The sequence below is a fragment of the Ixodes scapularis genome, unplaced genomic scaffold, assembly GCF_016920785.2.
Source record: "Ixodes scapularis isolate PalLabHiFi unplaced genomic scaffold, ASM1692078v2 PGA_scaffold13__105_contigs__length_92229423, whole genome shotgun sequence".
Lineage (NCBI taxonomy): Eukaryota > Metazoa > Arthropoda > Arachnida > Ixodida > Ixodidae > Ixodes > Ixodes scapularis.
Window position 1 is genome coordinate 29,976,236 of NW_024609839.1, and position 22,587 is coordinate 29,998,822.

Sequence of the window (22,587 nt, forward strand, 5' to 3'; positions counted from 1 at the left end):
AAAAAAAAGATAATTTCAGCAACCAGCTAGCACATCGAAGTGAGTAGATAATGTTTTTTCTTAATGTTTGTGTTTTACGCACATGCATAACAGGCGCTTACAACCACGACAGCGCTAATTCCCAGTTGATTCTTCCAAGCCACATATTGCGCGATGCGGCGATTCAGTAGGTGAACATCGGAAGGCGGCTACTACTACAGTGAAACAACACATTTAGTTCCGTTTCATATTAAGAAGGAACACATTCGTTTTTAATATGCGTAAACAGTAGCCTACCTAGTCATTACTTTTTGAACGAGTAACGAGTAAGAGGACTTAGTTACTTGTTTTAGTAACTTTTACATGTCTGGTTACAAGACCAGTAGGTGTGAGGGATGGAGTGGTATACACCGCACTTGGGGCAGGGGGGAGGGAGTCGGGTCGTTTGTAAATCTGGTTTGGAAGATGGTGCTTTGATAAAGAGGAGTTGTTCTGGAGTGCCTGACGACAGTGGCTTGCTTTTGCGATATGGTCTTTGGAGTGAAGGGCGAAAGGCTCAGCTCTTGCTGTCGTTCTGGAAGCCTCGACTTTCCCCGGGCCCTCTAAGATCTTTCGCTCCGCCTGCCAAGCAGACGGCCGTCTATGGCTAGACCGGCCGTCTACCCTCCAAAAGCGCATATTTGCTCCAACGGTCCTGCTCCAAGTGGCCAAATGGCGCAAGTCTCCCTTCGATTCCCTCGAAAGAGTGAGCGAAGGAAGTGCGGCGCGAGGCGTAGAAATAGTGTTCTGCGCTGTTCCAGGGACTCTGGAAGGATAAGATTTGATACTTGGATTCACCTTAGTCAAGCGAAAACGCCCGGCGGTGCGCATTGCTTGCGCGCTTTGGCCACGGGGCAGCAGGGACCGCCGGCAGGGAGACGCTTCTTGATAGGGAAACCAAAACTGAGTATGAAAGGCTACAAATCGAGTAAATTTTTCAACGGTACGTATCTGCGCGTGCACAGCATTTCTTTACGATAGTGCTCTTTTAGTTGTTTTTGACGATGGCGTGAACGCTTGGTACACGTTGAAAACATGCCTCGAAATTTGCAAATTCAAAATAAGTAAAAAAAGTATTTTTTAGCTTAATTATATCAAACGTTACTGCCCATTGGCAGAAAACAATAGGACATAAATCTTTTATTGTTCGATGCGTACTTTTCGTGGGAGCGAGTTTTCCAGCTTACCATAACATCCTGTATACGGTCTCCTTTAACTCCTTCATTATTTATGAATACATCATAATTCAACCCACGTTTATGGTCTGAGCTTAATTCTGTGAGTGCGAGTTCGAAATCTCAGGAAACTAGCGATATTCCAATCATGGTCTTTATAATCAGATCCAAGCTTTTATGAAACTTTATAGTGAGATTGTATAATAGGCTCCGCTCTGCTTTTCTTGAGTTTGTGTGACTATAATCAATTTCAGTTTCGGTCAAGTGTCGAATGTTTAGGACCAGCTTATTGTCACCTCTTTAATCGATGGTTTTGTCTGAATAATGATCTAAAAATACATAACTAAGCTTTGCCTTCTTTATTATACGGACTTCTATTTCGCTTTGTGCTTCGCAGCGCTTACTTAAAATTCTGGCGAAACTATAGTCACTTAGGACAACTTAAGACTCATTCCGTTTCTTGGATTGTCAGTGAGTAAAGCTTGGATTCCTTGTCATCACTCTGTTAGTGTAAAATATAACTGTTTGGAGATTTTAATTCGAATAAAAAAACGAAAGGCCGTTTACAATGGGTCAACAAAATGTTTTTAGATTTTTTAACGTTTACTGCAAACAAAGTAGATTAGAATTGTTCTCATTAGTATTTTTATTATCATTTCGAAAACTTGTTTTCATCCACTCGGTCGTGGTTCATGAGGTTTCTTGCTCAAAAGTATATCTGGCCAGGCTCGCGGTCCTCTGTGCTAATTTTTTCTGGGTGGTGGAGAGGTGGTAGCTTTGAGCTACGTTTGCTTGGAACAGCCCCAATGCCTGATAAATGACGCCTCTCTTGTGTTTTGTTAGGTGTTCGTGTGTCATCTCTTTCACGTCTAGGTACCTCCATGTAAGGTTCTTGTCGGGCGTTTCAAACAATCCTGCAACGTATCCCTTCAACAAGATGTCGGCTACCCACGGCACCACCTGTAATGATACAACATAATGAAAACATAGGTTTAGGGTGTGACCCAAGTTTAGATTAAATCGCCAGCGAAGTACGACGAAATATTCGTTGTCGCTGATTTGCCTCAAAATTGATTCAACACATGAATATACACATCTAAACTAGTAATACAAATTATGAGTGGCAATAATGTTTTTTTAGTGAAACTTGAATTTCGAAGTTTGTTTCTAGAGGATAAAGCCGGGGTAACTCTGCTTATACATGATACAAACGACATTTTGCAAGCACAGGACACTACAATATCCCTGGTTCGAATGTCGCGTTCCGAAGTTTCTTTTTGAGCTTAGTGCCATACGGCATTCGAAGCACGGATCTCGCGGTCACGGCGTTTGAATCTATACGCAGACTGTTTTTTGTATCGTGTATAAGCAGTGTGACCCCGGCTCAAAGGGCTCTACTGGCAACACTGTAAGCGTGACGTTAGATGTTGTATTCCGGGCGCTTTGTTCTCGACAGGCTACAAGGAGTATGATGGCGTGATATGAATGCTGGAGAAGCAATCACGCCAGCAAAACAAATAAATATGCCCAAAATACTGTTTTCACACTGCCGGTCTTCCTGCGTGGCTTTTGCGCTTCCCCGGCCTGAACGACTCTTGCTCATCTCACAATGCTTTACTTTGTACATGAAAGCAGGAACCCGTAGAGGAGCTTCCGGCCTTGAGGCAAACACGTCCAGCCTTGTCCAGGCAAGGTTTCACGCGCTCATGCATAACACAAAATGAAGGCTGTTCGCTGCACACATGATGACATGATTACCTGAAGATACGCCTGAATCATGGTGGAAGTATGTTCGCTTCGTGCATGTGCAGACAGTTTTTGTATGCCCAATGTGACCGTCATACGCCTCATACTGTGCCGGCGCACCGTCTTTTGTATGATGTGTCAAATCGGGCTCGCACTGCTTATGCATCATACAAAAAAGAGTCTGCATAGAGATTAAACTCGAGTCACTGCGAGATCCGTGCTTCAAATGCCGCATTCCAATGAGTTCAAGAAGGAAGCTTGGCACGCAACATTTGAACCACGGATATCGCGGTGGCTCGTGTTTGCGGACTGTGTTTTGTATGATGTATGAGCAGTGTGACCCCGGCTTTACACATCCGAAGCAAGCCTTTGAGAACCTAGGCCATGGCCTCCTCGATTAGCGATGTGTGCGACCAAAAGCGTCGCTGCGGTCAGCTTTTCACGATTGGCCAAACCATGGGCATATGAGCACTGTCAGATTGTCAACTTTGACTGTGTTAGTTGCCGATTGCGATGGCTCCTAGCTTCCACTGTGCTTCTTAAACACACCACCGAACTTGTCGTCGCGCCTGATGGTAAGTAGCCAGGATAACAACTTGTGACAGCACCGCGAGGCAAATCCCAGTCGTGACATCACGGATAGAAACCATAAGAGGGCGCCACCGAAACATCTCGGCGCTAATACTATTCACAAAGCCTGGTAGTTCGATGATCGAGCCATAGAGCGCTCGGTCGCAGATGCGGAGCGCGAGAAGCTGATAGCACAGAGCATTTCTTGAAAAACCTGATCATGAGCGCACAGCTTTTGAAACGGCGAGTACCCGAAACATGGTTTTCAAACCCGACGAGAAACGAACCGGTAGCGCGAGGAACGCGAGGAGTACGAGCGGACATTCCATCGCTCGGGACAAGTGCGTTTTGGCCTCTCGCCGCAGCGGGGCGCCCGTGACATGCCTCTCCTCTCATTCTTTTCACTTTCAACGGTCGCGTCCTGTGGCGATCTGCCAGGCTTTGTCAGCATGGAGTAGGCTATGCTTAGACATATATTCGCCTATTCTGCCTATACTCTTTTAGGGGGTGCCGTTTAAAATGCCCCAAGTACGCGGGGGAAAGCACGATACCTCTAGAAAACACATTTTCTGTGAAATCATAAAAGCTACTAAAAAAAAAAAAAAGTTCGCCGGAGAGTGTATACTTCGAGAAAACTGAAATGCAGTAATGAAACCACCAGCTCCGCATCCCTATCAGGTGCTTCACAGCGAAACCTGGCCTTGGTCTCTGTGTACTGGGCAATCAGTAATGCTGTCGGGAAACATTACTGACGCGAAGAAGACATACACATCATCCTGGTTACAAGTATGGTGCCTGGATCGCGTCTTCGACTGGTGTGTTTACCGTCCTATCCCGCCCATACATCAAAAGTGGTCCCAATGTGGCAACAAATGACGCGAGTGTCATGCTGTTGCCTGTCGGGATTCTGGCGGTTGGCCGTAGAAATGCTGTCGAAAAGCACGAGCGAACGCGAGTGTCGCTTTCGTCACGGCGTCCCTTTAGGCGTCCCAACTTCCGGCTGCTCCAGCTTCCGTGAACTCTCACAGTGAAAAGCGACCTGCAGCAGAACAGGCGTCTGCCACTTTTACCACAACTGTTGGGGCGCCGCCAGGGTCGCAACAGGCGACAACATGACACTTTTATGACGTCATCAGGCGGAAAACGAGGGACCACTTTTTTGAACCCGGTAAACACACCAGTCGGAGACGCGTTCCAGACACTATAGTTACAAGACTTCTTACTACGCGTGCGCATTCATTCGACTTTTTTGTATGAAGCTAGTTTTAGACTGGTACTGTTCTGTTTTACGTTGAAAGCTACGCGATGCTTGATTTTAAATAGCGAGAAAAGTTCAACTGTCTCCATAAATATTTACTTAAATAAATTATCTGGTAAGATTTTGTCTTTCAGAAAACAATTAAATTATATTGTCATCACTTTTAGAAAGATAATGTTACCAATATCCGAATTTTTATTGCTCCGCCGCGCAAGTAATTCAGTTTTAAACGGTGCCCAACTGCTCAGATTGCACCCGCAAAACGCACAGCATTTTTGTTAGCCACAGCGGGAGCTTTGACGTAACATCACGCTAAGAGTGCCACGAGAGCTCTTGACTGCGGTCTTTGTAAAATAAGTTAATTTTAAGAAGGACAAGATTTACGGTATAGAGAGAAGCTCAATTCTCGGACGATGACCTTTGTACGCACCATCAACGCATATTGATCAAAACCGAGAGTAGCCGCCGAATTCAGAAACCTCACTCAAACTACACTCAAACTGAAGGGCCCCTCGACTTCCTCGAGGAAGTGGAGGGGCCCTTCAGTTCGAGTGTAGTTTGAGTGAGGTTTCTGAATTCGGTGGTAAGTCAACGTCTGTGACTGTGACGTATCCATGCCTGATGTGAAGTCACGACACGACAAGCCATACATACTTGCGAAATTTGGTTTGAAATTTTGTATCAATATTCATAATTGATTTAACGAATACTTGGGGTCTTTCAAAAAAAATGAATATAACATCTTACTATACTTAGGCCCTCTCTACGCGACCAGCAAAAAAACTTCGTAACTTACAGACTTCACCGGATATACCCTTTAAACTTTTTGTATGCGGCTCTTATTGTCGGTGTCTTTTGTAATAGTGCTTGATAGGGGAAAAAGGTTTTGCCGGTCGTTTACCATAAAATACGAGAATATTTGCTGAAGGTGGCTTCAATGTGGGGTCTCGATGGGCAAGTAATTATAATAATATTTTTATTGTGATCTTATATACCTTTGTGCTGACTTTATCACCGTCTTTCCGCAGAAAAGTGGCTCAGAAAAGCGGTGTGAGATCTTTGAGTAACTTTCAACCTAAACATTGATACAAGAAAAAATGCCGACTCGTACGCACCACTTGTGCTTCGTTGACGTACCACTTGGCTTCGAGAGTGGCTAGAGGGGGTATTTTTATATCTTGTTTATTCAGTTGTCGCGTAGTGCGTGTTTCGACCTTGGTGGATCCAGAGCTTGTCTTCACTGCTGTGGAAAATTCAGTAGAGAACTGATAAATTAGTGGCACGTTTATACTGAACTTAGCTTTAGCGGTGAGATCTGCTCCCCTGGTGACGGACCACGAGTACTCGTCTTCGTGGTCTATCTGCTCCGATATGTACGCCTTACCCTCCTCGTCAGACTGGTTGTTGTGAAATATTTGCACGTATACAGCAGACAGCTTTAGAGACTTTACTTTGGCGGCGTGGTAGACCACCGGGCCGACTTCGAACTTGACTGGTGGGTACCTGCATCGAAAAACTGTAACGTTATGCTGCGCTCACACCGCGTACAAAAGACCGTCGGCAGGCACTATCTAAGGCCTCTTTTTTTTTTTTTTGTAAGGTGGTACTGTGACACGGGCCCTAAACAAACTGTTGGCAGATATGTTCACATATGTACGAAACAGACATTCTTCGAGCATTCTTGAGGCGAGCCCACAGATAATTCTGTGGGCACGCCTGACGACCTCATGGGGAGCTTGGCATTACTTGCCCACGATCCAGCTACTTTAGGAGTTTCTACACTGGTGCTCGAAGCTGTTGCATTTATAATTTGAGAGTATGAATACATGAAACCTCCATAGTAAAAAGAAAGAAAATGAAAACTGGTTTTGTCAGTGGAAATATTATCGCTAACCCCTTGTATCTCAAGATCATCGAAAAAACGTTGTGGGCTATTCTGGTGTTTACTAGGACTGAAAACAGATTGTGAATTGGAAAGGAAATAGAATTGGCTTACCTATTCTTCCCTTCATGTGGCCCAAATAAGCGCCACAGTAACACTTAATATTTTTAGTTCCCATGCTAACTATAAGGAAAACACAGTTCGTGATTTTTCTTGGTTTACTCAGGTAAGCCAATCTGACTATAATTTCAGCGAAAGCTTCCACTAACTTCAGGCACCTCTGAATTAAAACTCAGCGCGATAAGTTAAGAAACCTAATTATGCGGTCAGTTTAAATACGTTCAATTCATTTCGCCCACGCCGTATATCTATCCCAACTTTTTTATAGCGTTCCAGAAATACTTTGCATTTTTTGTGCACCCTCACTATTAACAAAAAAAGAAAAACACAAAATACTAAAAGAAAGTAGAGTCCAGAAATCCGACACACCTTTACAACGCACAGAAGAAAGAGCAGCAGCAAACAAAGACAACACGAAAGGTGGAAAATTTAATAATACCAAGTTAAGAAAGCAAAAACTATGAGGTTTGTGGAAACTCTTTTCTCAGCACTTCGCACGGAACACAGACCGCTGTTCATATATGTACACGTTAGTGAAATCAAGTAACTGATTACCATTACTCGTTACTTACTAAAACAGTAACTAAGTACGTTACTCGATGCTGCGACTCAAAAGAAACGCCTTACCTTGACTTCAAACTAATGCTACATTTTCTCGTTACTCAAAATTTGTCGTTTTTGTGAAGCTGCAGCCGCTTCCAATACTTGTCGCCGTTAATAATTGCTCACCTTAAAACGCATGCGTGCAGGGACCACTTTGGTTATGCAGAAGACATGCCTTGCGCAGATCTCTGTCAAAACCTGTCTAGCGTTTTCTGGCTGCGCTAATCACGGGCGCGGGCTGGGGCGAGAACTGCGTAGGTACTCGTGTGGTGCGCGCTCCCTTTCAGAAGCAATTAGATACCGTTACGAGTTACTCCACAGCAAAGTAACGAAAACACGTTGAACTAGGGTGCCTTCATGTGCGCTTTGATTAGGGTGGAGTCATTTGACCATTTTGTCCCACACGGTTATTTTTCTTTTTTGTTCAGAAGCGCGTGAAAGAGCGTGTTCCTGCACGCGTTTGTGGCGCTGACTGTGCTATGGCGACATTTTGTTTTCGTCGATTGCTTTGTATTTTACCCGTGAACGCGTGCTGTCGGCATTGGGTACTACAAAGGGTGGCATCACCCTAAACAGAAGGACATTGAGGCACCCTACGTTGAACGCTTATTCTTTTTTAAACTACGTCGTTACTTCGTTACCGAAAAAAAAACATCTATCTAGATACTCCTTTTTTAAGGTAATTAGGGACGGGGTGCACCCCCGTCTACCCAAAAAGGAGGAGAAAGGAGTGCCTAGAGGGGCTTTTCTCGTGGCCGAGCTCGGGGGAAACCGCCGGCGTGCGCGATTCGCGGGTCCACGTGGCCTTTTTCTGCCTGCGCTCGGAATGCTTACGCAGAGCCAGAAGAATAATTGCTTTGAATTGCTTTGAATCGTAGATTAAGCGAGCTTTTAAATTGTTGACAAAAGTCGCCAAACACAAGTCGCAAAAAACTCTCGCGTGATCGCCGAGAAACCGCCAACTGCTTCTCGGTGTGCCTGAACGGGAGTTCGCTGGCGGACCACATTTGCAAACCCGCAAAAGACGCTACAGCTGCATCGTGACGATGCACTTTTTGCGGATCCTTGATTGGCCCTCTCGGATCGTTAGCGTTGGCTGCAGCCGCGTCATCGTGCATCTTGAATTGACTAAAAAAAGATTTCCGCTTCAAGGTAACCATAGGTCTCTGCAAAAACCTCCTCCTGCGCGCGGCCATCTTTGTCTGCTCTGCTGTGGAACGCCTTCTGAGTATGCGCTGTTGCTCTGCTGTGCGGTCTATCAGACGCTACGTCATGCCTGCAGAGCTCAGTGACTCGGCATTTTTCGCACGGGTGATGAGCCATGCAAGGGTCCATACACGGATAAAAATGGGAAGAATAGGTGACGAAAGCGCGAGAGGGGAGGGGAGGGGGGGGGGGACATCAGAACGGCGAGAGCTCTGATTGGAAAGACTAGTGGGTAGCCTCGAAGCTAGCCGCCTTTTTCTCTACTGCACTCGTAGAACGCGTTAGAAAGTGGAACGTCAGCGTCCGGCGTTCCCGTTCGAACGCGTCCGACGATTACGGTGGAGACAAAAGCATCGGGCCTAGCGTCCACTTTAAGAGACATCTGATCGTAAAAATATTGCGGTGGCTTAGCTCGGCTATGCCAGGATACACCTAGCGTGAGATTATGCGCACAAAATGAGAGGCGCTATCAAGCGGCTCCGGTGCAGCGTCAGACTTGGCTACTGCACAACGGAGGCGGACAGCTGGACACGCGGCGGCGCCTACGCGTCTGCCGCGGCTATGACGTCACTCCTCTGGAATGTGCAGACCGGCGAGGCGCGCGCGGCGGCGGCGGCGGCGTCTCCGGCGCGCCAGCTGTGCACCGTGTGACGTCACTGCTCCTCGCGCTTCCGCAGCACGGAGCACAGCTCATTATGCGAGAAACGCGAAACTGCTCAACCTCAGCCAGTTTAGCTCACGCTACAAAAACACTTTTAGGGTTCCTTCGGCTTGTCCACATCTTGCACCATAAAAAGTTAATTTAAGCACCCCCTAAGGGGTTTTCTTTCAAAACCTATGTGTTTTTCTTAAAGCTCCTTTTCTGATACGAAAAACTACTTCATCCCCAAGTTGCCTCTCTAGTGTGCCAGGGGGCGATAGTGCTTGACAAGAAACTGGTCTTTATGAACTAAAAGAGTTCTTGGAGTGTCAAAAACCCTTTTTGAAAACGTTTTCTGTTATTGTGTAGTTACAAACCGTTTCAGCTCGGTGTTCTGACGTCCTCGCGTACTCTGGTATTTTCCTCTCCCTCGGTTTCGCCCAGGGTTGGGCAGAAATACTGAAAAATGTATTTGGAAATACAAATACTGGGTACATTGAAATAGTAGCTAAAATACTGATACTAAGATACATCTGTAAAAATGTATCGCGATACGTATCGGAAATACATTTTAAAAAGAGGCAAAAAGTATTTGGTAATACAAATACAGGAATACATTTTAGGGAGTGCAGAAACACAAATACAGAAATACTGATACTGCAATACATTTTCCAAATTTTTTGAGACGCCAACTGAGATGAAGCTTGAAGTTTGAAGTGGATGATTTTGATCCCGAAATTACTTTCCTGTAGGCTTGGCACTTTGCCTTTAAGGAAGTGCTTTCGGACGGCAAGGAGTCTTCAATGGGCCCAAAAAAACATTCCAACAATTGCTGACCGCGGTCCCTTCCATGACATTCTGTCTGCCTGACGAGGGAATCCTGTCGACATTGATCACATGATGTTACGGTGGAATGAACTAATATTCTTTATCTGTAGGTGTGGCTTGAACGTGAAACTTTACCACGCTGCTGTATGAAAAGTCAATGCGTACTGTCGTTGTAGGCTACCTAGCTGAAGATCGTGCATTTCATGCAGTGTCATTTGTAATGTTTGAGAATAGTGGACCCCCTGAAGCATCTTGGAATGCATGTCTTATCTTCTGTTTTACAGTTGAAAAAACGATACGGTAGCATCCCTGTTCTTAAGGTCCTTACTACCGACCCTCCGCCACCGACGCGCGGATTGCAGTCCTCAAGTTTTGCCTAGCATTATCCAAACAGAGACCTCGTGGATTGCGTGCTGATATTGCCGGCACAGGTGCGAGCTGTCCAAGAAACAGAGGTCTCGAGACCAGTCGCAGGAGGTAGTCTGGGATGGCACAGCGAGGCCACTTCTGGCCTCTTTCTGGGTTTCGGATCACCAGAGCAGCGGGATACGTTCACGTCGGCTGATGACGTACCCTTGAGCCGTGCAATGTTACTGGCGCAGCCGTAGATGCATTCGAATGTGTGTTGAACTTCACAGCGTGAGTCTTCCTGCTATTTCAAGTCAACCACTGCCTGGCTCGTGCTGCAACGGAATGTGACTCAGCTTTGCCGGCTGGGTGTACTTTGTACGCTAAGGTGAGAGAGACGGTTAGCAGCGGACATTGGTTGCCAGGAAACAATGACTCATGAAATCCCTACCTAAGGACCTGCGGCAGAAGATGCTCTGACTCCACTGCTGGCACGCCACCTGATTCGGGTCCCCGACTACGCAACACTTCTCAGAAGAGGGAAGAGGACGTATAGAAAAATAGTTTGCAGAATCAAAAGGAACCTTGGTCAGCATAGTAACAATACCCCAGCATCTCCTTGACTCTAAGCCCTTAGAACTTACAAGTAAAAAAAAAATGCGTTCGGCCTTGTTACTTTTTTTTTTATTTTTTTTTTCGAGGTGGGGGGGAGAGTATTTCTCAAGAATTGTAACGAAATATATTTCATCCTGATTGTATCGTGATAAAAGAAACATTCCAAATGTATTTCGATACAGGAATACAGATACTGGTAAAAAAAATGTATCGCGATACAGAAATACAGATACGAAATGTATTTCTAAAATACTATCGCGATACATTTGTATCGCGATACTGCCGAACCCTGGTTTCGCCCACATGGTCGCTGACAGCTTAAAGCCTGACTTCTGATGTTCTGATTGGTCCTTCGGCATTCTTTTTGGTGCGATGTGGCGAACGCATTGGCTGGCGCGGGATAATGAGAACCGCGGGATTCGCCGTGCCTTGCGTGCATTAAAAGGCGACTGGGAGACTCAGACGAGTATTTTTGAATATGGGATTGCGACAGTTTTCAGCTAAAGCAATGTCCCTCAAATATAACCGTTAATGTTTTTTTTTCTCGATAATGTGTGTAGTTTTATAAGTATTACGGCTCAAAGGTTGGTTTCGGGCGTCTTCGGCAAAACCGAAACTATCTGCTAGAGGGATGGCAACACTGATAATCAGCCATACGGTTGATGATCAGTTTTGCCGTACCCGAAATCCGAACCCGAAAGCTTTTATTGAGATATCTACACACTAGTGAGCAGGCTTCTTCATTGGAAAAAAGAGGAAAAGGACAGAAAGAAAAATGTGAGACGTAAGAATGCACAGAAGATCAGCTCTAACATTATATAGGACACAAAAACAGGAGAAAAGGAAGGAAAATGTGTTTGGCAATTCACAGGGAAGTTCTTTAATGTTTCAGGCGAGAACCGGATTTTTGGTGACAATAACGTATAGGGCTAAATTTCAGAAGACAGACACATTATATGATGCCTGCCATAATGAGAGCGAGACACTAGAGCGCTTGGTTTTGAAGTGCACGGGGCTAGGCCGTGCCCTCCTCCAAGGCCTAACGGATCTGGACGGGGTCCTGGGGTTTGCTGGTGACGATGGAAGGACGGAAGAGAAAAGAATTAGAGTCACAGAGAGGCGATTAGAATAATGGTGGAAATTATCTAGGGAAAATTGAATGATGCAGATCTAACTACCACTGCTGGGGACAGGCGAGACAGGAAAATTCGGACTCCGCCCAGTGTGGCTCCGGCCCCAAGTCTCAACCCTGTCCTCCAGTGCGTCCGGTGCTGGGGTAATGCCAACAAGGTTTGATCAGAGGAAAAGTGGCAACTCCTTCACCGAGGGAAGGAGGCGGGGGTGATGTTTTTAGTTTTTCGCCCTATTCCCCGAAGGTAATCCTGGTGATATCCCGCACTGCCTGGTGGTAGTTACGAGGAAAAGATTGGCTTAGAAGGGCTGGAGGAATCATATCGTTGCCTATTTATACTCAGACTAGGTGGCGCAAGCTACCGCCAGTTACAAAGGGTATAGCCATTAACGTCTATCCATCCATCCGGCCGCGACGTGACGTCAAAAGGGTACTGCGGAGCGCGGTACAACTGGTACAACCAAGCGACCGCAGCTCTGCTGCAACATGACGTCACAAATGTGCTGCCCCAGTGTTCTTTGAATTAAAGCTAACGCGCTTGCCGCCCGCTAAAGACCAGCTGGTCGCATCTCTAGAACAGGGTTTCGTAGGGTGCGCGGCTTCACTTTAAGATTATATTTCGGCTGTAATCATATTTCTTGCTACTCAAGCGATACCAGTCATTTATTTTGCCTTCGTTTTTGACCAGAGTTATCCTTTGAGCCGTGGTCGCACTGCTTATACATCACACAAAAGGCAGTCTGCATACAGATTCAAACGCGAGTCATCGCAAGATCCGTGATTCGAACGCCGCATGGCAATGAGTTCGAGGATAAAACTTGGTACGCGGCATTCGAACTACGGTTATTGCTGTGACTCGCGTTCTGCAGACTGTCTCTTGTATTACCTGTGACCTCGGTTTTAGTCTGTAAATTACCGTAATAATTTCTAAGATATCTTTTGGATGCACATATTGCAAGGACCGTCGAAATGAGCCGAGAGCGTCCTTAGGTAACCCACGCAATACATTCTAAGAAAAAGTTCCGTTCTAGAAAGGTCCTTCAACGCCCCAAGAACTCTTTCAGCTCGTGGTGAAAGTTTCGCCTCAATCACTATCGTAACCTGGGGCGCCGGAAAGGCAACTGAGCGACGAAAAACTCTTTCGTATAAAAAAAGGAGCTTGAGAACCCGTTATACGTTTCTCAGAAATAAGTATTTTAAGGGGTTCTTAAGATAGCGTTTAGGGCGCCAAATATAGACCAGCCAAAGAATGCCTAAGAGTCATTTTATGACTATATTTTTGTAGTGTAGAGCCACATTTTAAATTTAGGGTTTGGTCTCGTGTTTTGTAATACTGAATTGTTAAAAATGTAAAATTTTGCACAAAAACAAACAAAAAAAGTTACCGGTTTATTAAAAAAATGGCGAGCAAACGACGCGAATCTTAAGAATTCTGAGCAGTTGTGCTTTCTCTCAGGGTATCCAAGCCTTGTCTCTTGCGTATATTTTCTAACATCAACGATGTCGCCAGCGGTGAGCGTTTTCACTGTAATGCACCTTAATAAAGTGACATGTCTAATGACAAATGCAAAGAATTAATGACTTTTTTTTTGCCTAATTTGCTTATTGCTTTTTGGCAGTACGTGCACGGATAAGCAGATGACACGGTACGAACAAATACGCGTACCAGAATATTTAAACACATTTTTAGTACTCATAGATACCGATCGGTGCTTTGGCATTGAAACTTATTACACCGGTACTTTAAATTTATAACGGCCTTAGTTTTCTTTTTTATTTATATTTTCGGGACAAAGAGTAGCATAACATACTTTTCGAGGTTTTCATGGGGACCTCGTGTTTTGTTATCTCCAATGACGTCAAAAGTTACCAGCCTTTCGTCGTAAGAGCAATTTCGCAAGAGGATTTCGTACATAACATCATCGAGGTCAAGTAGGTTGCCGCTGCCTAGAAGAAAGTGTGTATCGATATATATATATTAAACAATTAAACATACCGCCCAAAGATTGTAAAAATGGTAAATACACGGAAAGTACTATATTCCAGAAAAAAAAGGATATGATAGGTAGATTAATGTTTGAAGTTGAAAGGAGGCGCCATTACTCCTAAAGCCGCGGTCGCACTGTTTAAACATGAAAACAGTGTGCGGCCACTCTTGGAGGTGTGTTTGTTCCTAACACGATGGTGCTCTCACATTGATAATATAAAAGCACTGTCTGCAGACATCTTCAAAACACACATACGTGTGATGAAAACATGCATCCAGCCTGCTTCAGGTGTGTTCGCAAATAATTCGGTCAACATGTCCGCAGAAAGCATCGTGTATTTTGTTTTAACGCGATCGCTTGTAGGAGCGTGTATCGCAGAAAAACGGGCGTCGGCGTTGGTGGGATGGGAAAAAACCTGACTGGTCAATAAATTATCTATTTGCCTTAAAGAAAAAATAATTCAAAGTCTTTCAGGCGGATTGGGATTAAACCCATGACCCTTTCGATGCGAGCCAGACCCGCTACCCACTAGGCCACGTAGACACTTTTCTTTCGTCGTTATTACATGCAAAGTTAGGTTAACAATTCAGGCTACAAGATTAAAAGATGAAAAGATGATTATGTACAGAGTGATTGATTTGAGGTGAAAAGTTGGGAGGAATGTCTGCCTAAACCGCAGTCTCATAGCAGTCTTTCACTCCCGGCACGTCTCAGACATAAACAAATGCAACGTTTCTAAGCAGGCTGTTACCTGAAAAGTCAGGAAATCTTAAACACGCATCAAGTAGGGGAAACCATTCAGGTACTGGGGGATGAGCTGCGTAAACACTTTTTAATTTCAAAATTCCTTCTAGAAAAATTGATTGGGTGGTGCATGGTGTGTCGGCGTTCCTGTCAATTATCCAGCATCTCCAGATGCTGTGAAGACCTATCAGCATAAATAAATCTTAGAGATGTTTGTCTCACTAGGTGTGTGTAAAAATGAATATACTACAATCTTTTAAGTCTATATTCTTTTTGAGAATTCGCTGAAAGACCCCTCAAAAGAAAACAGCATCTGTAGACTAGATGAAGCAGAGTTCTCTTGTTTTCGATCGGTGGCATAATAGACAGACAATTGACCACGGTACAAAAGACCCAAGTTCTTGGAGCCGCCATTTTACTGGAAGCGTTGATGTCTGTAACTTAAAGAAAAATCTTTTAGCACTTGGAGATATGCACATTCGCGTTACTCGTTTTTACCGTACTGTCCTTCGTAGTCACTCAATTGTGTCCTGCGATAGCGGAATAGGAAAGCGACTTTCAATCAAGAGTCGTCATAGCCGTTTTCTTGGCACTTCAAATAGGTATTCTAATAAGAGGCGGACTTTTATAAACATAAAGGTATCCACTACTTCTTTTCAAAAGCCTCAGAGTTTTTTAAGGGTAGAATTTGTTGTCCAAACGCCCAAGAAGGGCAAGTGATGTGACAGTCTTTTGAAAGCAGATAAGAATGGAATAAATTCCTAAAAAATAGTCTCGAAACGAGTTGGCGGACTAATAAATGCGCCAGACCTAAGCCACCAGCTTCCAACGGAATGAATAAGTTAGCGCGTTTCATCTGCTTCCTAGAAGGGATCCAGGTACAGGTCGCAAATGTTCTATGGAAGGTTTGTACCTTTGGACAGTCAAAATGTCATTACCTTTAAGGCATACATTATCTTAGATATTAAAAAAAAAAGCTCTACACTGCTGCATTTGCGAAGATTGAAAGCTCTAGTGCCCTCCATGCAAAGCATTTCTGCTTAATCTCAGTTACAACGGACTTCAAATATAGATTTTTGGATCTTGTCTGATGGAGAGGAGGGGTCTCCAAACGTTTTCGCTAAGGGGCCGGATTTGGGTGTTGGTCGATGTTTCGAGGGACGGAATATAAGTATGAACATTTAAAATGTAAGAAAAAACTATTTGTTCTCGTCTTTTCTGCTATCTTCATGTGTGCGTTTGTTGCGCGTCGCGGCGGCGTTTGTTAACACGAGCTTATTTTTGCGTCGGTAGCAGCAGGCTATCTGCAAGCGGGCAGCGGGAAGGGCGTCACTGGAAAGACCGCGGCAAGACGCGGGCAGGTCGACAGATGCTTGATCTAGAGGAACGCCTATATATTTGAAGGGAAAGCAATTTCATGATAAGTCAGCAAACTACGTACTTATCCAGAAGCCGTTAGATTTTCCTGTGTTCATCCTCGCTCCAGTTAGGTTGCAATACCCTTGTTATTTGAAAGCCTTTTTCCACACTTTTCATATTCGAACAGAACAGCGCCACGTCATCAGCACATACCAGTAACTTTAGCTCTTGGAACCGAAGGGTATAACCTTGGAAATTATCAGTGGTAAGAACGCGCAAGCACGGAGGTTCAAGGTAAAACGCAAAAACTAAGTGTTGATATTGGGCATCTTTGCCATACTGAATATTTGATAAGAGCAGATACAGAAAGGGAGTTCTTTAAAATTAGCCTTGTGCTGCTGTTCTTGTAACAAAGCCGAATGCGCTCGAATAGCGTGGTTCCTGCGTTTGTATGAGAAAGTATTTTGAGTAAGAAAGAATGACTTACTCAATCGAACGCTTTGGACACATCAAGTGAAACTATTGCCACTTGATCTTGCTCACCGGATACAGTTTAGCACAGATCTTGCTACGTGTACGCTCGTTTGAATGTTTCGTTCTTGTGTACCACAAGCTTAGTGATCTCCGATTAGATTATGAATTACGAGGTGTAAGCGTTCGTTTTAAAACTTCTGCGTACATAGTTCACAGTACAAAGTTATATAGGTCGATAAGCTTCAACCTTTATTAAAGCTATTGTGTCTTCTGTTTTAGGAATTAGTACAATGTGACCACAATAAAAAGTTAGCTGTAGTGTTTCTTGTTCCGGCTTTTAAGACGTCAAGTAGTAATAGACTCAGCATACCAGAAAATAGTTTGTAGAATGTAGTGCTTAGGCCATCAGGTTCAGGTGTCTTGTTTGAAGGCAGAGGATTTATGACATTTTAAATTTCCTGCAATGTTAGAGGGCCCTCGACTATTTCTTTTTCGTCATCTCACAAGAAAGGCAAGACATATACAAGGTGTTTCATATCTGAATTTTTGTTTTTCAATTGGGATGCCTTTCTCTAAATGATTAGTGTAATAATTCACAAAGGCTTCTGAAAAAAGTGAAAGCCGTTTACAACCCCCTGTAACGCCGAATTCGAGCGCAGCTCTTGAGGAGGAGGAGGGAAGGGTACCTCGGAGGGGGGGGGGGGGGGTTTGTGAGATTTCGGGGAGGGGGTCACGTGACCTCGGAGGGGGGGGTTCACGTGGGGTCACGTGACCCCCCTCGCCGAGGTCCTCCCGAGGTCCTCCCGAAGGAACCCGAGGTCTTCCCGAGCTTTGCGGGGGGGGGGGGGGGGGGGGGGGGCTCGCGGTTACCCCGACGGCGACGGCGACGCCGACGCCGCTCAAGCCGGAAACGGGCGCCTAAGAGCTGCGCTTTAATATTTGGCGTATCCATTCTGGTACTACCGTAATGTTCAATCTCAACTACTTCTTTTTTGTTACAGCATACCTTCGCTCATCTTTTAAGAATCTCCGCCTGGGTGTCTCTCAAAGTTGAAATGTTCGGTAGCGCGATCGGATCACTGCACCTCGATATTTTTCGCATTATATCGCTGGAGTTGTGTTTTAGCCGTGTTTATTTGTTTTGAGTATTCACCGGAATTGTTACTTTCAACTTTCGCAAAGCGTTGATAACGTATTCAAGAGATTCTTCAGTTCTCGCCTTTTTTTCGAACGTGATAGAGCGCGCGCTTTCGGTTGCCCAATCTTCAACCTCTTTTTGAACATGTCCCATTTCAAAACACGTGTAGAGAGGGTATCTGTTGTACGTGCAAAAAACAATTTTGGGGATACGATCGGCAAATATTTCGTCAACTAGGTGGGTTATGTTCAGTCTTCATAGGCTCCATTCGGGACGTAATAAATGCCTTTTCTTTTCGCCAGTGGCAACTTACACAAGACAGTGGTGTGAAAAAAAATGTAGGTTTAAACGTGTAATCTGAAATAACCTTGTAAAGTTTTCCAGAGACGTATATTCGATCCAGTCATGCGTGAGAATAGCGCTTAAAATGTGTTTAATGTACTCTGCTTCTGTTCTCCAATGTCATCTAAGTTCTTTGCGGTAATAAAGGACTGCAGCGGCTGCAGTAGAGTCAAATCTGATCATGAATTGGGAACGGTCTTTCATATTTAACACACAGTTAAAATCTCCAGCAGAAGTAATTTTCTATCGATTCTAATATATGGTTTTATAAGTAAAAAGTAATTACGTGCATTCATAGCGTATGGACCGCACACACACACATTATGCGCCCTTCGTCGTTGCCATTAGTAAGATTAAATGCAATAAAGCGCCCATCCCGATCGGTGGTGAGAGCATTAGCAGTCAAACGCTTTGTCCTTTTCAGTTACAAAAAGCAACCGGCCGACGTCTCCGTTGCATGGGTGACACAGACATCGAAATCATTAATAAAAGGTTTGAACGCGACTTCGGTTTCTTCCTCGCCAGGCAAGTTCGTTACTTCTACAGCCAATAGATATACCTGCCGTATGGATATAAGCTGAAGAAGGTGGCACTGCTTTTGTTTAGCTCTCAAGTTTTGATATAGCTACATAAAGCTGAGGGGCGCCTTATATGCGATCGTTTATGGTTGAGCGTTACTCAGGTGGCCTGTCTTCGACAAATTTAGTGCCAGAAGATGGCTTCAAATACGGCTTGTGCCGTCTTCCAGCCTGTTTTCTGTCGGACAGTTTTGATCTAGATAAGAGGCCATTGGTCAATGTCGCATTTGTAAGTGCCTAAGTTGCAAGAATGGAGTCATCTGCATCATCGATTCCTTGCGTTGGGTTACCTTGCTCCTCAATCGCGATGGTTGCTGTGCTTTGCTGAATTTCAGTAGAAGTACGTCCGTGTCCTGACGTATGAGAAGGTGTCAGCGTTGTTTCTTAGATGGTAGGGGTACTAGCGGGTCCATATGCACTCACATCAGGAGAGGCAGAGGGGGCTTTGTCGGGGGTGGCTGAGGCGTTGAACTTGGAGGCTCAGTCATCATGGGGATGTCCCCACTCGATTCAACAACCTCGCTTGCATCCATCAGGTGTTTTGTGGTTGAGTCGTCTGCTGTTCCGATCCTAAGCCTGTCGGCGTAGGTGAAGACGCGGTAAGCAAGTTTGTAATCGAACCTTTGGCACTTTGTGCACATCGGAGTCCTACAATGGCGGCGGATGTGACCAACGCGATTGCATCGCCAACACAAAGGGGGTCGGCGGGGATCAGTAAGGTCTGGCACCCATAAATAGTTAGTAGGTGCGGAATTTTGCCCACGCTTGTGTCGTCTCTCAATATCAGTTGCACCTCTCTGTTGAAGGTAGTGATGCCTTTCATTCCTTCGCATTTCCACTTCTCTTGTACGATAGAGCTCACGGTACCGAAGGGTTCCAGCGCTTCAACAAGTTCCCGGTTTTTCATGTGCGGGTCTAGCCACAAAAGTGTCTGTTTCTCTTTTTTTCAAATCTGGGTTCACGACGAGGCATTTACGTCTTTTCACCTTTAACTCTTCGCAGGCGACGAGCATGCTTTTCGCGAGAGAAGTCACAGATACGACCATCTAGACATGCGACATTTGGCGTTGTCTTATGGCGATAATGTCCTCTCGGTCCATTATGCCACTGGGAGCGTCTCAGAAGTCTGGAGCTCGGTAGGGTCGCACAGCGAGAGCTCCATGCAGGAATTCTGAATTAGGAACGAGGTTACAAGTAGGTGGACGTGGCATCAGCACTCGGTAGTTATCCATTGGGGAAACGGTAGCAGCAGCAGCAGTGTACGCAATACTAAGGCCGGAGGCCGATTTGTTTTCTTGTACGGAAAACATGAGAATTCAGCCGTTGGAAACGGCGTCTTCTTCATTCTCCGGGCCACGCAGAAACGCTTAAACGGCTTGAGAACGAGCGGTGGTTTATATTTAGCCATCGCATTCCACTCTTTAAGGCGAAGCTTAAGAGACCTCTTGTAATTTTTGTACGATGCATGAGCAGTGTAACTGCCGCGTAAAAAAAGGAGAAAATTTGAGATTGCCGCGTGCATAAGCAGTAACTTGACAGGGATCTAAGACATAGCATTGTCTTTTCTCGCCTTTTGAGCTGGCGCGATTGAGAACCTGTCTCCCAGAATTCGTTGAGTCGCCACTAGGTTCCTCACAGTCCCTTTTTGAGTGTCACGCCTAACACCAGACATTTTTCCAGGGTCGGATCAAGAAATTAAAGGCCTTAAAACGATAAGCACCTGCTCCGTCCCCGTTATTCTAAAGAAAATGAGAAAATGGCGTCAAAAATAAGTGTACTCCAGCGATATTAATACTGTGACGGAGTATCTGTGTTCGACACTGTTTTTATGTACCTGGACGCTTTCTTTTCCTCTCCTTTAATGAAAAAGGTCGAGCGTGGTGAAGAAAGTCGGGCAGCTCGGAATTAAAAATGGTCTGCACATCAAACAGCAAACGGAGCCCCGGACTCCGAACAGATGTACAAGTACAGCTCGAATGCATCCAAATTTTCAGCCTTTCGCGCATAAAGCGTTTCTCACTTTCGTAGTTTCTTTCGGAAGCGAAAATGTTTCCGCCCGAGTCTGGAAACAGATTGGCCTTTTCACGATATGCACTCGCCCTGAAACCTGCAGCAGTAATAACAGCTGCATGCTTGGCGATCCAAGTTTCATTGAGGTCTCATATATTAAACAGGTTAGAATAAATGATCCCCGTTCCCTCGCGCTCGGAGATGAGGCCCTTAACTGCAACATCGTTAGCCCTCCATCTCCATTAATATCTAGCGCTGTATTTCTCCCGAGCTCAGCGACACCGTGCTTGGAAACGAAAATTCACCCTCTCAACAGGTAGTTAGTTGAGCCAAGGCCACCTAAAAGACAAGGCCTGCTCATGACGTCATCACGAGTGGAACCCCAATTCACCCCAAGCGGCAAAGACGCTGAAGCTTTGCGAGAGTCACAGCAAAGCGGCAGACGCCTCCATCTTGGCGTCGCCGCGTTCCAGCGTCGCGCTCGTTGGGAGATGCAGTGAGACGCGCTGACAGTGACGCTGACGCAAGCTAGGCGGAGCCGCGGGGGGCCACTTCTGATGACATCTAGGGAGAAGGGCGCAGGCCTTGTACTCTAAGTGGTATTGACCAAGTCAAACAGAAACAAATGACATAACAGTAATAAACGATAAAATATCTGTAAAGTGCCTTGAGGGAGCGTACTTACTTTGGTGTACGGAATACTGTAAAGAAGGAAAAAAAAAACGCTCAAATTAATATTCGATTACATGACTGCAAGATTGCGTGCATTTCAAGTTTGGCAGAGAACACTGTGTTAACTTATTCTTATACAAGCAAGACAGGCGAGTTAAATGACATCGTCACAATCGTGTGGAACACACGGATGTAACAATATTTCTCAATTTACCAAATTTGCAGAAATAAATGTTACTTCTTTCTTCTTTAAATATTTACGGGAACACATAAAGCCATCGCTATAGTATGTTCTCGCGAACGAAAAGGCTTTTTTGAGATTTTGTATAGAGCGACAGTTAAGTGGCAACAAGGATTTAATGCCCAAGATGCCTGAAGTGTCGTTTTGCCAAAGCGAATCATAACTAGTGATTCTAGTATATCCATAATTATTTGAGCAACTGGCATCTAAATTTCCGCAGTTTTACACTCACCAGGGAGAGTAAAAGGAGGAGCGAAAACTGAAAACTTTGAGCCATAGTGTCTGCTTAATGAGCTGAGAAATAAACAGGTGCCCCTTCCTTCTGCGTAAATGCTTTCCCGTCACCACCTTTTATACAAAAAAGAGCTTTAAAGAGAGTGCGAGTGCGCTTACAAAAATAAAGCAAAAATTAAACGTAAAGAAAATTTAATTTTGAGGGGAATGTTCGAGCTTTTTTTGAAAGGACGAGGTTCAACAGGGGGCATTTACCGGATGCCACATTGAGTGCCTATGCACACCTTATACACCAGCTCACGTTTACAAACAAAGCAGAGCGCCGCAAGCGGTACGGCACTGGCGCCTCGCATGAGGAATGGGGTGTCGGCAAGAAGCGCCACAACCCGCATCAACAAACCATAAGAATCTGATGTCGTCGACGTCGGTTTGAGTTTTCGTGCTCTCTTTCGCGTTGCAAGTGTTGATTCTACGTCTTCCTGCTAATGTCTTACCACTCTAGTAGCCTCAACAAAATTAACGAGGCTCGTTACATCGCAAATCTTCGTGTAAATAATGTGACGTACGTCGATTCATTCGGGGTGAACGCCGCAGAATGTACCTTAAAGCGTTATTTGCATGATAATATTCTGCTCGCAATTTTCAGTCGCGACGTCACTTGAGTTG

General features: G+C 45.0%; 1 protein-coding gene across 1 annotated transcript; it reads right to left on the reverse strand.

Annotated features, from left to right (window-relative positions):
• Positions 1-1,883: 1,883 nt before the first annotated feature.
• LOC115327355 lies at positions 1,884-21,964 on the reverse strand. Its single transcript, XM_040207287.1, has 5 exons — positions 21,920-21,964; positions 21,460-21,475; positions 13,953-14,088; positions 5,883-6,270; positions 1,884-2,153 (listed from the first exon to the last, which is right to left on the reverse strand). The coding sequence occupies exons 1-5, from the start codon at positions 21,962-21,964 to the stop codon at positions 1,884-1,886; spliced, it is 855 nt and encodes a 284-aa protein (XP_040063221.1).
• Between the last annotated feature and the right edge of the window lie 623 nt (positions 21,965-22,587).